This window comes from Protopterus annectens, chromosome 3.part0 (assembly GCF_019279795.1).
Source record: "Protopterus annectens isolate FY-2018-M chromosome 3.part0, PAN1.0, whole genome shotgun sequence".
NCBI lineage: Eukaryota > Metazoa > Chordata > Ceratodontiformes > Protopteridae > Protopterus > Protopterus annectens.
This window is the reverse complement of record NC_056731.1, coordinates 130,865,659-130,883,490: the sequence shown is the minus strand read 5'-3', so window position 1 is coordinate 130,883,490 and position 17,832 is coordinate 130,865,659. Positions and strand designations below refer to the sequence as shown.

Genomic DNA, 17,832 nt, shown 5'->3' with positions numbered 1-17,832 from the left:
ACTTTAATTCTCTTCAGTGTCTGAAATTTCTTGCTGAAATATTAAAAAATACAGCTCCAGTACTTAAACAAATTAGGATGAATTTAGTGAATTTCACTAAGACAACTCAGCATAACACAGAAAAAGAATCACACTGATGATGTAAAACTTATCTAAAAATTGACTATGGGCCATTTTGAAATCTACCCAAAGAGAAGCTGATCCTTTCTAGACATCTGCTCTTTCAACACTTCAAAACATATAAGCTCACAGAAAATGTGCCACTGTTAAACAATTGTGTATGTGTATGCACTGATGGACAAGATCCCTCAATCCCCTTCTACCACATTGACTGTGCACTATTATACCCCCTACATTTTTATATAGTCATCTCTGGGGACACTACACCACAGAGGAAAGACTAATCTCTACTTTAATGGTCACAATTTCACTGCCATACCCAAAAGCCCTTTCAGCAACAAGAAGAAAAACAATGCAAATCACTATGACTCACAAACAGCACCTTTCAGTCTACAGTTCACAGAGTTTTCAAAAGCAGTACATTTCCACATTTTCTTACTATACATTGAACTCTGTACTGGAATATGCATCTGTTATTTATTTTATCTGTTCTCATCTTTGCTCACCAGCCCATATAACTGCATTCTGTTAGCTTTTTATACACATTTATTAGTAATTTTGGCCAACATATACATCTACCTTATCCAGTAAACAAATATGCCACCCAGAAGCATATATGATAATTAAATGCTGCTTTGACTAGAATCATAATACAATTTTCAAAGTGGGTGAAAGAATGAAAACAGTTTTAATGATGTGCACACTCTGCTTGGTAATCCAGAACATGCCAGAAATATCTGGTATCTATGCTGTTCTCTCTTACTTATGTAGCCAGCACTCTTAGTTGATGTGTCATTTTAAGAAGGGCCTTGCTACAATAGAAGAAATAGCATGTTTTTCTTTCCTAGTGAAATGCTGAATACTGTAATGTAATGTCACATGCAGTGCTGGTGAAATATCCACAATGACTTTGCTAAAATCTACCACCAAAGAATATATTTTTTAACATCATATACCGTAGATATGTCTCAAAAGTCATATAACATAGCTAAAATTCTGTTCCAGTCTTAGAGCTATGATGAAATGCAGATTTCACAATCTTCTGTTCTCATGGTGTCATAACTTTGCAGAAAAGTGGACCACAGTCCTTAAAGAACTCACAAAATAAGAAGAAAGATGTGTGACTTTACTTTACCTTTGCTTTTTCCAACTGGGCCTGGGCCTGTCTTTCTGCCTCTCTGCGAACAGCTTCCCTGTCTTCCTCCAGAGATACATCAGAGTCAGATGGACGGCTGGTGTAGGAGTCCGCCGAACCCTGAAAAGGTAAAGGACAGGTAGAAATCAGTGCAGCTACCTTTACAGGGGCCCTCTTTATTCACAAAGATGTAATATATATGGCAACATTTTTGCATATCCCTGTTCAAATAATTCGGTAAGGAAGAAATTAAAGTCTTAACAAATGCTAACTTTAGGCATTGAAAGAGATTTTATTTCTACTTGTTATGTACACAGGCAACAAATTGATAGCTAATTCACTGTATGGATAGTTTTGTTTCTGTATGTACTTCTTGATCCATTACCAGTAAAACTTGCTTTGCATTTGTAAATTCAGATAAATGTCAAAAAAATGATACATAGATACACCAGTAACAAATATAGTGCACTTAACTCTAGAACCATCCAGGAATTTGTAAATGTGTAGGTATCAGGAAGTACCACATACCCCTTTCCCAAAACGCTACAACAGATGCTAATGGTTGTCACTGGACCTCACAAATCCTTCAAATCTTGCAACAACACAAGCCACAACACACACACACAAGGATCTGCTCTAAATATTGGCAACAGCACTTTCTCCTCCCCTTTTCCAACCCAGCAATCACAACCTGCTGTAATTAAATACTGATATTACCTCCTACAGAACATCAGAGAAGCCAAACAAGAGAAAACAGAGTATGCGCTTACACAAATATCAGAATTCTTCAGACGTCCTCCTTTGGCTCTTTTTAGAAGCCTGATCCAGGTGGCCTTCATTAGCCAGCGAGCTGAATTATTGCCTGCAGCTGCTGCAGCCGACACTGATCCACAGTGAACATGTGTACATCGAGCACCGCAGAATCACTGCTGTTTTACTGACCATGCTGTGCTGCAATCTCCTCTCACCTGTACCTTTCTCTCCCTGCATCTTCATTTCTTAAGCAACAGATTTTTGTGCTAAAGAAATGTGAAAGCTTTATGAGGCATACAGACTCTTTATTCCCATATTTATAAGTGTCATATAAAAACAGATACAGAATCTAGCATGGAGCTCTTAACTCATAATCTCTCTGCTCTGCATCATACAAAACCATGGGAAAAGAAGGAAAACAGCAAAGCATAGTGCCTCTAGGAGAACCTTTTCAAATCCCATGCACGATTTACTCAGTGACATGTGCAAGTGCAAAGTTCAATTCATCTCTCCAGGGAACCACAGAAGACTTGTCATGCTAATACGCATGCTCCGTTGCTAAATCTTTACGCAGATGCTCACATCACACTGTGTTGCTAGTCTCTATGTCAAACTGCCATTTTACATCTCAAGGGTAAACAGAGTGAAAACAGAATAGTCTTTGCACTGCATTACCCTAGAACAGCCAAGATGACCCTCTTACATGAGACAGTTCTGATGGATGGTTAATATTTCCTGCAGGTGCACTTTCTAAACAATAGGTATTGGTGCTCATCTTATCAGGCTACAGAAGCATGATTAAAATATTGATCAGCACTGCTGTAGCATGCTCTAGAAAACTAGCTGCAAAAGGCAGCAACGGTAGCAGCTCTGAATGTCCTTTTGCAAGAATAGTGAAGCATGGCACTTACTCATAGGTTGTTCAGCCCTGGGGGCTCTAATGTTGTCCCAAAGCAGAGCACACGTCACAAAACAAGCACATGATTAGTAAAAATAAGTGCAAGTTAACAAGTAACTACACTGTCGTAGTGAAAGATTGTCTGAAATTTTACTTAAAAAAAATAAACACACAATGCATACACTAGACAAGATTTAGAAAATGTAATTAACATTTCAAAAGTCCAACTGATAAATATAATGACCAGATTCTCAGGGAGGTATACAAAAATGTTATAGATGAATAGGAGCTCAATGTAATGTGTTCTCTTTACCCATATTAACCAGCCAGTGATAAGACACTATATTCCACTACCAAAAATGTAATACATAAAAGTGTGGTTAAATGTTTTACTGCCATTTTCCTCAGTGGTTTTAAAGAATATGCTGGAAAAAAATACATTCCAGATCCATTAAATGAATGACCAAGTTAAAGCTTAGGAGTTGGTAAATTTTGCAGGCAGAATATGTTTGAACCCTGCAGGCCTCTGTAGACAAGCATGCTGCTATTCTGAAAAAGAATCAGCTGCTAGTGAAAAATGCAGAAGCAAAGTATGATGTACTTCAGCTAAAGTTCTGTATTCTGGCACAAGTGCAAAACTAGAGTAATAAGGTGAATAATTATCCCAAGCATTAATCTCAAGTGTCTCAGTTTCTTAAAAAAAACATCTATAAGCATCGTTACGTCAAACACTTCAGAAAGGACTTAAACAATCTTGAAACTACAAAGACAATGTCAGTGACCCCACAATTCCTTAAATTGTCATTCAGCAAAGACACTACACACAAAAAAAGACAGTTATGCAATGGTGAATGAAATAAATGACAGAGGCAAACAAAGCCTGCTGTAAACAGCTGTGATAACTACATAGCTAAGCTTTACAATCATAATAATTCTGCCTTCAGCTGATAACACATTTTAACACAAGCATCCGCACAAGGAGAATGTGCACACTCCAACAACATCAGAAGCTTTCCTACAATGTGTCATAACACAATTGCCACACAGGGTAATGCCAAAGTGCTACTTGATAGGTATACATACATTTATCCTGCCAGGGGATATGATATAAGGGCTGTGATAAAAACAAGTATCCTTTATACTGTGTAGATATTTCTTTACTGACACTCTTGGGGCATCATGAAAAGTTTATTTGCACTCTTGGAACGTCAGCAAAGCTACTTACTTATGCTATGTATGTCAATTATCTGCATATCTATCTGTCTACCTCTCTCTGAATACATATTATATACACATACAGAGAGTAACATCATCAAAAATTAACCTTGCTGAGTTCCATTCTGCAGTATTCCATTCAAGCTACCATGTTACTGATTGTTTGTTGTACACTGAGTTATCCAGCAGTGATGCTGCATGGTTGAATACAGCATTATACTATAAGTGGTGGGCCTGAAGTTGAAAATGTGGGCGTTATTCAGTGCGTTCTTTGCTGTGCTACAATACATAGTCTTAGTTGGTGAAAACTACTGATAATGCAGTTCCTGTAATACCATCAGCAGTGACTCACTGTGTGTGGTATCTCTCCGTTGTTCACTGCTGTATGACCTTAGCGTTACTATATATATAAAGTAAAAAGGTGATGAGGAGTTAATCCCACATAAACAACTTAACTGTCGCTAGAAAAAAAGTTTTTAATGTTGCTTACTGACAAATTGCAGCCAATGAATGGTTAGTCTAATGAGATGTGATTTCGAGGAGTTTTGCAATAGAAGTACTACTGGGAGTCTGACTGCAACATGTTTACATATATCCCTGCACTACCTTTACTCACATGTGCTATCTCTAACTTTAACTGTGTCAGTAACCAAAAAGCTGCATAAGACAAGCATGTATGGATGGAATGTGGGTTGAGAAGGGGTCCAGTCCATTTTTTGTGGTCCAGAAAGAAAAGTGGGTCAACTTGTCCTTACAAGTCTTGCAAGTATTAAGCTTCCATAAGGTGGAAATTATGCAAACTATGCTTAAAGAGAATGAAGTACTGGTCATTACTAAAACTGGAGAAGCCAATCAGTTAATCACAGGGAGTATACATACAGCTGGGACCTGCCTCATGGATGGGTCAAGAGTATGCTGAGTGGTACAATGGAAGGGATTTCTCCAGAAGCTGAGGCATAGGAAGAGAGGAAACATATCTGTTACAGCCAACAGGGATACATCAGAATGCCTTTGGACTTGTGCTGTTTGTCTTTCTGAATAAATCTCATCATCACACTACTACACACTAAATTTCACACTACTTACCCATCCACGTATAGTGCAACCCTATAATTCCTATTCAGATCCCCCACCTAGAACCAATTTAAACTTTATAACCATGAATATCACGCAACTAAGTCTAGTCCGTCTTCTCATAATTCTTTATAACACCACAAGTTATCACTCTAGCAATATCCCTAAACTTATAGCACAACACTGCATTATGCACTCTCATATACAGACACCGCACATTATAATAATATCTGCCGGACCAGTTCAGAACTAAACACATATGCTCTCATTCCTACTCCAAAAAAACACAATACTTTATCTCACTCCTCACCAAACTCCAACATCTGTATCACCATTATAACACCAGGCTCACCATAAGTGGGGATATCCACCCCACCACAGGCCCAAATCCAACCTGTCCAACACAAACTGCTCCAACACAAATGTCAGAACATAACACCCCCACTATCTTCATCCCTGGGCAAATCAACAACAGCAGCAAAACCAACCATCTTTTAATGCTAAATATTAAAATTAGAAGTATCAAAAATAAAATACCTGAACTCCAGGCCACAATAGCACACTACTCCCCAGACATAAATAAAATACCTGAACTCCAGGCCACAATAGCACACTACTCCCCAGACATAGTTGCTTTAACAGAAACCTGGCTAACTCAGAAGTTCTCCCTACCAGCTACAATATCATTAGACAAGACAGACCACTTCTTAAAGAGGGTGGAACTGCCTTACTGTACAAGTCCAACTTAACTGTACGTCAGTTACCAAACTCCTACCCCTCCCCCAATAATTGGGATATACTTATCTCACAACTTCAACTTCACCCTAAAAAGGTCATCACCACAATTGTGATGTATATTCCACCTGGTAATACACCTGCTAGCCTTGAAGACTTCTTATCCTGGTGTTCTTCCACATACTCACAAGATATCCTTATTCTGGGGGATTTCAACCTAGATTGGTTCACCTGTATATCAGAACCACCAAGTAATCTAATAAATCTCCATAGCTACCAGCAGCTAGTCCAAATTCCAACTAGATGTGATAAAAAATCTAAAAGGGAATCCATCCTTGACTGGGTCCTAACTAGCCACCCCACATTGTACCCCCATGCAGGCAGTCTCCCAGACACCTTAAGTGACTACAACATAATATACTTTATACGCAGTAGAACAAGCATATACACTACTCCCCAGACATAAATAAAATACCTGAACTCCAGGCCACAATAGCACACTACTCCCCAGACATAGTTGCTTTAACAGAAACCTGGCTAATTCAGAAGTTCTCCCTACCAGCTACAATATCAACATCAAACCCAAACCACTAACTACATATCCACTAGAAACACAAAAAAATTATCTCCTGAGGTCCTCAACACTTTACTCTGTAACTGAGACCTGAGCCCCCTAAAAACCCTCCCACTTGACCAGGCTGTAGCATATTTCAACAAAACATTTCTACAACACCTAGACACTGTCGCTCCATTGCACAAAATCAAGATTAGAACCTCTACAAACCCCTGGCTCAGTAAAGAAACCAAACAAATCCTCAAGTCTACAGACACTGCCTGGCTTTACTATCAAAAAAACAAAGAAACACAGAGCCTAACTAAGTACCAAGAACTGCGCAACCATGCAAAAAAATGCATTAGGCTTGACAAAAAATCCTACTACACAGCATTACAAACTAAATACCAACACAACCCCCAAAAATTTTGGAAAAATGTAAACCAGCTACTAAAACCCACCCAAAAGGCTACACCCAAACCAACCACCCCGACACTAAAGTTCCCATTGAAACACAATTCAACTCCCACTTTGCGAACTCAATTCTATCCTTAGTATCACAGGACAGTTCCTTCCTCACTATCCCCCCAAACACAAATAACACTAATACAAGCTTTACCCTCAAAACAGTTTCCACCACTTCAATCAAAAGAATGCTCTCCAAACTAAAAACCTCATCAACAGCAGCCAACCTATTCCCCAGCTATTTCTTGAAACTCACAGCAGATGCTATTGCTATCCCAATCTCCACTCTCATAAACAGATCAATTGTTGAAAACTATGTGCCCAAACTCTGGAAAATATCCTATGTTACACCCATACATAAAGGCGGGACCTCCACTGAACTTAATAACTACAGACCCATTGCTTTACTCTCCCCCCTGGCCAAAATCCTAGAAAAATGCATCCATACCAAGATGCTAAAATATCTCCTAGACAGGAACATCCTGTCACCTACATGGTTTCAGACCTGCCCATAGTACCACTACAGCCCTCCTCTGCTTCACAGACACAGTAAACCATCTCAAAAATGAAGGCCTGCAGGTGTCAAGTCTTTTTTTGGATATGTCCAAAGCATTTGACACAGTCTCACACCAAATCCTGCTAAACAAACTAAACCAATATTACCTGTCAAATTCTACTCTTACCTGGTTCCAGAGCTACTTAACTGACAGGTACCAAGCTGTGAAATGGGAAAATTCTCTCTCTCTCCTCAGCTGCCCATAACAATAGGAGTCCCACAGAGTTCTATCATAGGACCACTACTATTCACAATCTTCACAAATTACCTCCATACCTCCACACAACATGCATCTATCATTCAGTATGCAGATGACACTACCTTAATCTGTGCTACACAAAACATTCCTACCCTCCTGCAAACAACTCAACTAGCATTCTCTGACGTTGAAAACTACCTTACCAAAACTCAACTTATCGTCAATCTAAAGAAAACTCAGCTTATGATTATAACCAGTTCTAACAAAAACACTGATAACAGTCAATTCACTATCTGCTCCACAAATGCTACTCCAATCGCTCCAGTGGCACAGGCTAAGCTACTGGGACTAACCATAGACTCCCACCTAAATTTTGATAGTCATCTCAACTTAACTATTAAAAAAGTACATGCCAAACTGGGATCACTCTACCGCATCAAACCATTTCTTACCAACAACACAAGCTCAGCCATTGCTCACTCCCAACTTCTATCCACCCTACTCTATGCATCTCCCATTCTGACTAATCTCAACAAAACTGAACTAAGCAAAATGGAAGCCTGTTATAACAGAATTGCCTGCTTTGCTACAAATTGCTCATATAGAACTCATCACTGTACTGTTTTGAGACAGCTCCACTGGCTTGAACTGCCCAACCTCCTAACCTACAATCAGCTCTGCCTCTGTCATTCGATCTATTATTTTCCCAATAAGTGTCCTGCCCTCAAAAACCTAGTACAACATCACTCAGCCAAAAGGCCTCTTAGATCATCAAGCAAACTACTACTAGAAGTCACCAACAGCTACAATAGCTTTGGAGATGCACTATATAGTAGCTCAGTGGCTAGAAAATGGAACTCTGTCCCCACTAGCATTCAAAACACATCATCCAAAGCCTCCTTTAAAGACCTCATCAGGCAACATCTCAAGCAAAGTTGGCAGTACCATGATTGCTCCCCAGGCTAGTGAAAGTGGATAAGGTACACATACTAAACCTAGAGTACTTGATAATAGTTTTCAATCTTACCCACAAACACTGGCTAATGTATGCTACAATGTATGGACTGTACCTGTGTACTATGTATGTATTCTACTTATGTTCCAAATTTCAGCTGTACACCACAAATCTATTAATTACCTTTATTTTTAAATTAATATTTTTTTGTTTATTCTCTCCACCGTAACTGTTGATGTGCTGCATACCACTGTAAAAACATGTCTTTTGTAATTTGTGTGTATACTGATCATGTCTAAATAACTAAATGTATATGTAATTTTTCTATGTGAAGCTTTTCTCCCCAAGCCTCTGCTGAAAAAGGGCCTTTTTGGCTCAGTGAGACACCCCCGGTTAACAAATATAAAATAAAATAAATAAAATAAATCATGTGAATCATGTGAAATACAGAAAAAGCACAGATGAGTTTATCTGGCCATTTCTGAACAAGCCAGTCCTTCCACGTTATTGATAGTGAAGGGACCACTTGTGAGATACCAATATAATGCCCTCACCCCATGACTGAAGCATCTTTAGTGGCAGCCACAAATGGATTTGGTAACAGAAAAATTTTCCTTTCAGATAAGTTGCAAATAAGTGCATTCACCACTGAATGGGTGCCTTGCAGACTTTCAAGATCCAAATGTGGTGGAATATCAGATTAAAACATCTGTGAGCATTGCACTTAATGTCCACTATAACACCTCTAAGTTGTATCTGGCATATGATACTGCCGGAAATGATACTACCATGAGATCCAGCCCTTGAGACAAAGACAGGCAGAATCCATCAAAGAATCTAGACTCATAGAACATTTTGCTTATAGGGAGTGCATCCTGTCACTGGTAGACATGCTGTGCAACATAGAGAATCTAAGCTACAGCCAATGAATGTAATCAGATGGGAGAGGGCTTAACTGTTACTATACAAGGCTAAATGTAACAACTGAACAGTAAAGTAATGAGATAAGAGACTCCCATACAGTAACTAGTGCTTGCACTGGGAGGACATTTTGGAGGCAGTTGTCTAGCCAGAGGAAGAGACTAGTTCTCTGCAGTCTCTGATGTGCTGCTAGAAGGGACATGCATTTGGTAAATACTCTGGTAGCTCACATTAGATCAAATTGAAGAGTGCACAACCAGTAATATTTGGTCCCTAACCAGAAGCAAAACACTCTCAAGAACTCCTTGGTGATTTTTATGTGGGGGAGTTATAACATTCAGCAATGCTATATCCTGGAGCTTTGGTCAAATTTCATGTGGCATTATAAAGAATGCACAGCATTAAGCTTCTAATATGTGAGGAACTAGTTGACAGCTGGGACCAAAGTCTGTCTTTATGTGGTCCATCTGTCAACTGTCATGGTCTGCTGCATTAATTTGTAAAACCCCACTGTTAAAACAGCATATGTAAACATTAGTTTAGCATCATTAAGGAAAAAGTAGAGGGAATATAAACATGCTTTCCTAATTGGTCCATCACCATGAGCTTCCTTTTTGGTGGGTAGACAGCATGGTTCTAGGGAACTGGAGCCTTCTTGAGGTGGCTGCTCCTAAAACCACAGTGTCTGGTTTGGATCCGTCTCTGACTAGAATTTCCAGTCTCTGTCAATCTCCTTGGCACCAGACAACAAGGGTAGTCTTTTTGGAAGCAGAGACGACCCTATTAGGGTTTTTCCCAACCTATGTTGGCAGCATCCCTGAGGATGTCCACCAATAGTGGAATCATCCAAAAGGATTAGTGGTTAGCTTAAAATGCATTTTGTAGGTTCCTATATGGGAAAGTCATGAAGTCCGATGGTCACCCCTTTTAATGCATCATTTCAATTAATTCCTCAAACTTGGGGTCTTACTGGGGGATGCCGTGAAGTCTGCATCCTATTCATTGTCAACATCAGCAGCTGATAGTATATCCAGGTATTTCCCTTTTCACTGAGCCTTCCTTGGAACCTTCAGCGATGGACAGTCTGATAGAGCAGGAAGATGCTCACTTGTGACCTAAAGTCAAGCTGGATGGAGAGAAGGTTGCCTGAGACACTTAGGCCTCTCTGTCCTGCTGTGTGAAATGTAAGAGAGCCTAAAGCTTAGACAGAGACTACTTCAGTGTCAAATTTTATGCCAGTGTTAAAGTGGGGTAGGGAGAGTGGAGGAATCTGTTCAGTGCAGATTACAGACTTTTCATCAAGCCTGATGCTGAGACATCTGCTGATAAGTACTGTGGGGTCAGGTTCACTGGGACTGATACTAAAGTGGCCAGCAGTGATACTGAGACTGAAGTCCTTGGCATCAGCATCAACACCACAAACATATCTACACTAGGGAAATGGCGATGATAACACTGATGCTGACAACAGAGTCTGTGGTAGAAACTGTGATACTGAGGTATATCATACTAACACTGACATTACTGCAATACAGGCCCCAACACAAGTGCCAGCATCAAAGACATCAAGATCATCAATGGGAATGGTGTCATAATCTGTACGGCTAGTGGGGAAAGCCTTAGGGTCAAACTTTTGGTTGAGAAAAAAGCTAAGGGGGTGTGGCTAGGATGCTGACAGTCTAGCAGCATATTTCTCCTGCTCTGCTACTCTATTTTTATTTCTGACAGGTAATTATATTTCTAAGTTATCCTAAATGTTTTTTCTAAGAATATATTACTATCTTGAGTCTTCCTGAAGGATAACATCAGTTTTATATGTATTATTATTTTCCTGTCAAACTTTTATCTAGAACATTTCTTCACTCATAATCTGAAAATGAGTCACACAAAAACATCTTACAGGATTCATCTTTGAAAAAGGAGCTTCAGTCTGTTCTAGTAACATACCAGAACTTTCTTTGAAAATGGACAAAATGGACAAGAACTTAGATAACTTTAAAGAAAAGCGCTCAAAATAGATCTAACAAATACATGGGGCTTTAAAACAGCAGAAAACTCAAACATGGAATAGAGGATGCCTTAAATGTTATGGAAGGGAGATTGTCTGAAAATGAAAATAATATTGAATTCTTACTGAAGCAAAATACAGTACTCTTGAACAAACTAGAAGATCTAAAAAACAGGTCTCAGAGAAACAACATTCATACCTTTGGTTTACCTGAAAAAATAGGAGGAGTAAACATGACAAACTTTTTAACATCTGGCTCCCTAAAGTTTTAGATTTTCCTGAAGCTATGTCGTATGGAATAGAGACAGCACATACATCCTTCGTTACATTTTCCTCAAAAAATAATCCATCACCAAGGTCTACTATTGTGAGATTTTTTCTTCTCAGGACAATGAATTAATTCTTAAAACTGCCTGGTCAAAATCTCCTATCAAGATAGAAGATAAAATAATAAAAGTTGATAATGATTACTCTGCTGCTGTGACGTCTAAGATAAAATTCCTTTTACCTATAGTAAAAGAACAAGAAAAAACAGACTAAAAGTTCACTTGCTATTTCCTGCCAGACTAAAAATATTTTTACCTGATGAAATCACATTCGTTGAAGACTCTGACACTGTTATGACATTCCTGAAAACTAATAATATGCTAAAACAAAGAGAAGATGTGGACTGGAATAACAGTTCCTTGAAAAGACAATCTGAAAAAAAAAATGGATGGAAAACAAAATGAAAAGAAAAAGAAATTAAAAGAAAAATGATGCTCTATTAATTTTAATAATATTTAACCTTAAGAAGATTAGCTGTAAATTATCATATAAGTGATTGGTCTTTTGCTGGCAATGGTTTACCTGATTTAGAAGTATATTCTTTAACATTAATCAAGACAAACTCTCACTGGTTAACTGATAATTATAGTGCCAAATGGAAAGAGTTACAAGAAAGCATTTGGTTAAAATTCAAACATCTAGCATATTTACATCATCATATAATATTAAACAATAGCATTCTTTGGTTGTTAAAAGATTATTTCTTAGACAATCAAAACCAATTAATCATTTCTTCTTATATTTCTATGATAATGGCCACCTTCAGAAATTTTATTAACAAGGGGGCATGACCAAGATGCAGTCTGACAGCAGCAGAAATCTATAGCTCTGCTTAGATTTTAATATCCTGACAGGAAATATACTTTAATTCTTAGAAAATCTAACTAAAAGTATACTAAAAGTTAGATTAGCATAGACTCTCTATTATTTTCTAAAAATTAATACATAGTCAAGAGAATTTTTTAATTATTCCTGTCAAGAGGTTTTCTACTGGAAATCTCAAGACGAGCAATCAAAGAATCCACACCAGGACAGTGCAGTGAAGAGAGAAGTACATTTTATAATAACAAACATCCAAGAACTGTCACTAAAATGGACAAATTCAAAAACAAATTGGATATTATCAAACAAGAATGCAGTAAACTGGAACTTCTAAATGGAATAGTAAAAAAACAATCGAACAGATTCTTGCCTTAGAGGAAACAGTAACTAACCTAGATACTAGAGTGATAGAAAATGAATATAACAATGAATTTCTTCTGAAACAAAACACCACACTGATTGACAAACTGTAAGACCTTGAAAGTAGATCAAGGAGGAATAACACAAGAATATATGGAATTCCTGAGAAAGAAGAGGGTGCTAACATGATTCATTTCCTCAATAAGTGGTTTTCATCAGCACTAAACATGCCTGAATCCCTCTCTTTTGGAACTGAGAGGGCTCATCAGTCCCTGGCAAATCCAGCTTCATTTCTGAGTTCATCTAACCCCAGGTCTATTTATATTTAGTTATATTTCTTTCCTTGCAACACAAGGATTTAGTGTTGAAATCAGTTTGGACTAATTCCCTTAACACGATAGGTGAAAAAGTTATACGTTTTGACAATGACTACACCTCTACAGTCATATCCAGAAGAAAGGAGTATGTTCCTCTAATTACGTCCTTGAAAAAAGCCAATATTAAAGCTCAAATTATTTTTCCTGCAAGAATAAAAATCACCTTGCCAGAAGGAGTGAAAATCTTTGATTCCCTACAAGAAGCAGTAGAATTTAACCAAAAGAAGAAAATACTGTCATGCATAGAAGAAATGGAATGCTCATCCCAGAGTTTCAAGAGACAGACAACAAAAAATGGATGGTCTGTGAAGGAAGGACAAACAAAACGAAGAAACTAAAAGACAAATGAATAAATTCCTTCTAATTTTAAATGCTTTGTTTTATGATTCATAATACATTTGATTCTGGAAAGTCTCTATGCTGTAAGGTTGTGCAAATCATTTTTTATTACTTTCTCTTTTCCTTTCTATATCTACTTCTTCTAATTATATATAGTACTAAGTATTTAAATAACATTCTCGCTCTCTTCTTTCTTTCTTTTCTTTTGTTACCAATGTTCCTTTTTTCTCTTTTCCCTATTATAAGTACTTTATATACTTTTCCCTTTTAAATAACTGCAAATGATATATGTCTTCTAATTCTTCAGTAACAGTATTATTTGACTTAATACCAAAGGGCATTTTTTCTAGTGTTTCTAACTAGATGTTTTAGACTCTTTGTTTACATACATTTAAAAATTAATACAGTACATTAATTGTTTTATAAATAGCTAAATATAAGTTATAAGTTATATATATATATATCTTAGGTTCCCTTTTTCTCTCTCTGGCCTGGTTAACTGGTGGGTAAATGACTGAAATATTATAATATTACTTCTGATTTGAGGCAGCTGTTGTTAATTCTAAATAGCTGTTTTTTATATGAAACAGTTCATTTTTTCATGATGTTAATGTTTTGTGAGGAAACTGGTGGTCTGTGTGACTGTTCTCATTGTGGAGATTCATGACATGCACTGACAAGGCAACTTGAGTTTTTTTTTTTTTGCTTTCTGTAAACTCTAAAAGCTTCAAGATCTGAATTTCCTGCTGAAAATGTTTTTTTCTCAACTAGAGACAACTTGTGTTGTGCATGAGCCTATTTAGATACTTTTTAACAAGTTTATGAAGCTGCAGCTTGAGGAAACAACAGTGATGACATCATTTGACCTTTTGAACTTGTTAAATGGTTGTACTTAGAATTCTTTTCTCTTGAAATTTTGTTATCCTTCACTAGATACTTTAAATGGTAAATAATTAGTTCTGATAAAAGTGTTTAACTCCTTTGAAAATGCCTATGTTCTCTTATAGATGCATACATTCTGCTGATTCAGTGACACTATTAGTAACTAAATGACATCAAGTGAAATAGGAGCTGTGTTAGAAAACTCATTATGCATACTGACATCAAGACTTATGTTATATAACTAAACCTTTAGTAACTAAACAGAGGGTTGTGAGGGCCCTTTCTCTCTCTCTCCCCCCTTCCTGATGAAAGACGTCAACATAGACATTGTTAATACATATGAGTAATATGTGTAGAATTGCAAAATATAATAGTTATGTTGTAATAAGTGTTATATAGATATATTCAACAGATCCTTACATGAAAAATGTTAGATGACTGAAAAAATTGTTTAATTAACTGATGTTTCTTGAAAAGTCTTGGAAATAATGAAAATCTTCTTAACCTTCAGCTTCTAATGTTTATACATACTTTGATCTGATGTGTTTTTCTGGCATATCTACATATTAGGGGTGCTATTATCATATGTGACATATTCATATAGCTTCAGATATATTGGACACTCTCATTCTAATGTATATTTCATGGATTCAGATTTCATTAGCTCCTTTCATAATGCTTTTTAATGCTTTTCTTTTTTGTTTTTATACTATATTCTAAGCAGAGATGGATAATTTGTGTTGTTTGGTAATGGAGAGGTGATGGATGGATGGTTTAGTTAATTTTTTAACTAAACCAGAAACTTTATGTTTAATGTATGTGTTTGTAAATAGTTTTGAGTTTTTGAAAGTAGTGCTTAATACATGTTATGCATCCATGATAAGTAAAGTAAGTTTTCAGTAGATTTCAAGTCAACATGGAAGAAAGGTCTTTAAGTTAGTAATAACATACACATTATAGTCAATGGGTTTATAAATGTTTATCATTAAATATTAATGGTTTGAACAATAATGGCAAAAGAGCTGGTTTGCTTAAATATATCAAAATATATAAAGCCCGGATCATCTTTTTACAGGAAACCCATCTATTAAAAAAGATCTACAAAATACTCATTCAATGGCTATACCATTCTGGCTGATTCCTGTTTTAAGACTAAGAGAAGGGGCACTCTTATTCTATGGAAAAATACTTATACTATGCCAAGAATTATAGATACAATTTTAGATAAAGATGGGATGCTAAGCATGGTTATTTTGGAAATCAATAGGAAGTATTATACTTTGATTAATACATACTGGATACCAGGACTGAGTACTAAATATGTTGACAAATATCTGGACCTGATTACTTTAAATGCAAAAGGGGAAATTATAGCAACAGGTTATTTTAACTGCCTATTATCAGGCAATGATACTTCTAAAAATGGTAAAATAAAACTAGCATCTCAGGCCAAGAAGTTAAATGACTTTACAAACCAGAGGAACCTTAATGATACACATGGTCTAAGAGAACATTATTCCTTATTCTATACTCACTATTCATATCGGTTTGGCACACAAACAAACACTGATAACGTCTTTGTATCAAATACTATATACTCTAAAATAAGTGATGTATCTAGAATGACTTGTCCACTTTCGGACCATAATGCTATAAACTTTACATTAACTACACATACAGATGATTTAAGATTTCTACAGAGAATACCTGCTTACATAACTAAGTTAAATGACTTTTGGGAATGGATAATGAAAGAAATAGATATATTTACGGAAACAAATGATAATAGTGAAGTGACTGATACTATACTATGGGACACCTTTAAAGTTTATATACATGGTACAATAAAATTTGGTACTTTAAAAAAAGAAGAGAGTGGGACAAAAAACTTTTAGACTTACAAAAAAACATAGACAAGATAAAAATGGATGCAAAACCAAATAACAAAGTAGCACATAACAATATTACTAAGTTAAATCAAAAATACTTACAAGTTCTGAAACATAAGGTAGCCATAAACCTGGAAAAATTGAAATTAGTCTTATGCTGTAAATCCAAAATACCTACATAAAATAGCAGTAAGATCCAAAAAAAAATAAATAAATAAACAATCAAAATCTTATTAATGAGATTACATATAAAAGTGATGGTTCAGTTAAGAGTACATCTAACTTAATGGGCATATTAGAAGTGTTCAAAAACTACTATAAAGATATAAATAATAACACACAACGTTTGGATACAGATAATGTAATAAATACTTTTATTCAAGAAAATATAACTACTAAGGTGTCAATGCAACAAAATAACATATTAAATAGACAAACAACACTAACAGAAGTAAAAGAGCAAATAAAAAATTTAAAAGATAATAAAGTTCCAGGACTGGATGGAATAATTCCTGAACTATATAAGATTTTTCCTGAATATATAATAAAGAAAATGATGACTGCCTTTACTATGGTTAAGCAAAAATGTATAACACCCCCATTGTGGAAATACTCAATTATCTCCCCCATATTAAAACAAGGTAACTACCCTAAATCTTGTGTTTTATATAGGCCAATTTCGTTACTAAACACTGATTATAAAATTGTCATGACAATATTAGCTAACAGAATAAAGAAAATATTACCTACTGAAATAAATAATGATCAGACAGGGTTCGTTCTTCATAGAAAAGTGCAAGATAACATTATTAAATTACTATCATTAATAGACACAGCATGCAAACACAAAAAAAAAACTATTATCAGCCTAGATGTAGAAAAGGCTTTTGATTCTATTAGTTAGTCTTATCTAAAAAGAATTCTGAGTGGTTTTGAATTCCCCTCAGATTTTGTCAACTTATTAATGAAAATTTATAGTGGGGTACAAACTTATGTGAAAATAGGATCACGTCTATCCTCACCACTAGAAATCCTGGAGGGAACTAGACAAGGCTATCCTTTGTCACCATTATTGTTTGCTCTTTCAATAGAACCTTTGGCTACATATATCAGAAATGAGCAAAATATAAAAGGCTTTCAAATTAATATGGACTAAGATATAATTATTTGCTGATGATATGTTAATGGGTGATATTGATGGTTCTTAGCATGATGTTATAAATACCTTAAGCAAGTCTGAAAGAATTTT

The 17,832-nt window shown here is 36.1% G+C and overlaps 1 protein-coding gene across 11 annotated transcripts in view; it reads right to left on the bottom strand.

Moving 5' to 3' along the window:
• Positions 1–17,832, bottom strand: part of CACNB2 (calcium voltage-gated channel auxiliary subunit beta 2) — a 1,902,347-nt gene that overhangs the window by 768,764 nt on the left and 1,115,751 nt on the right. For 8 of the 11 annotated variants that reach the window (XM_044064636.1, XM_044064629.1, XM_044064630.1 and 5 more), the window contains exon 2: positions 1,256–1,375. In XM_044064636.1, the coding sequence (XP_043920571.1) occupies positions 1,256–1,375 (120 nt within the window). Of the gene's footprint in view, positions 1–1,255; positions 1,376–2,025; positions 2,501–17,832 lie in introns of those variants that run through there. The other 3 variants (XM_044064632.1, XM_044064635.1, XM_044064640.1) reach the window with 2 other exon arrangements.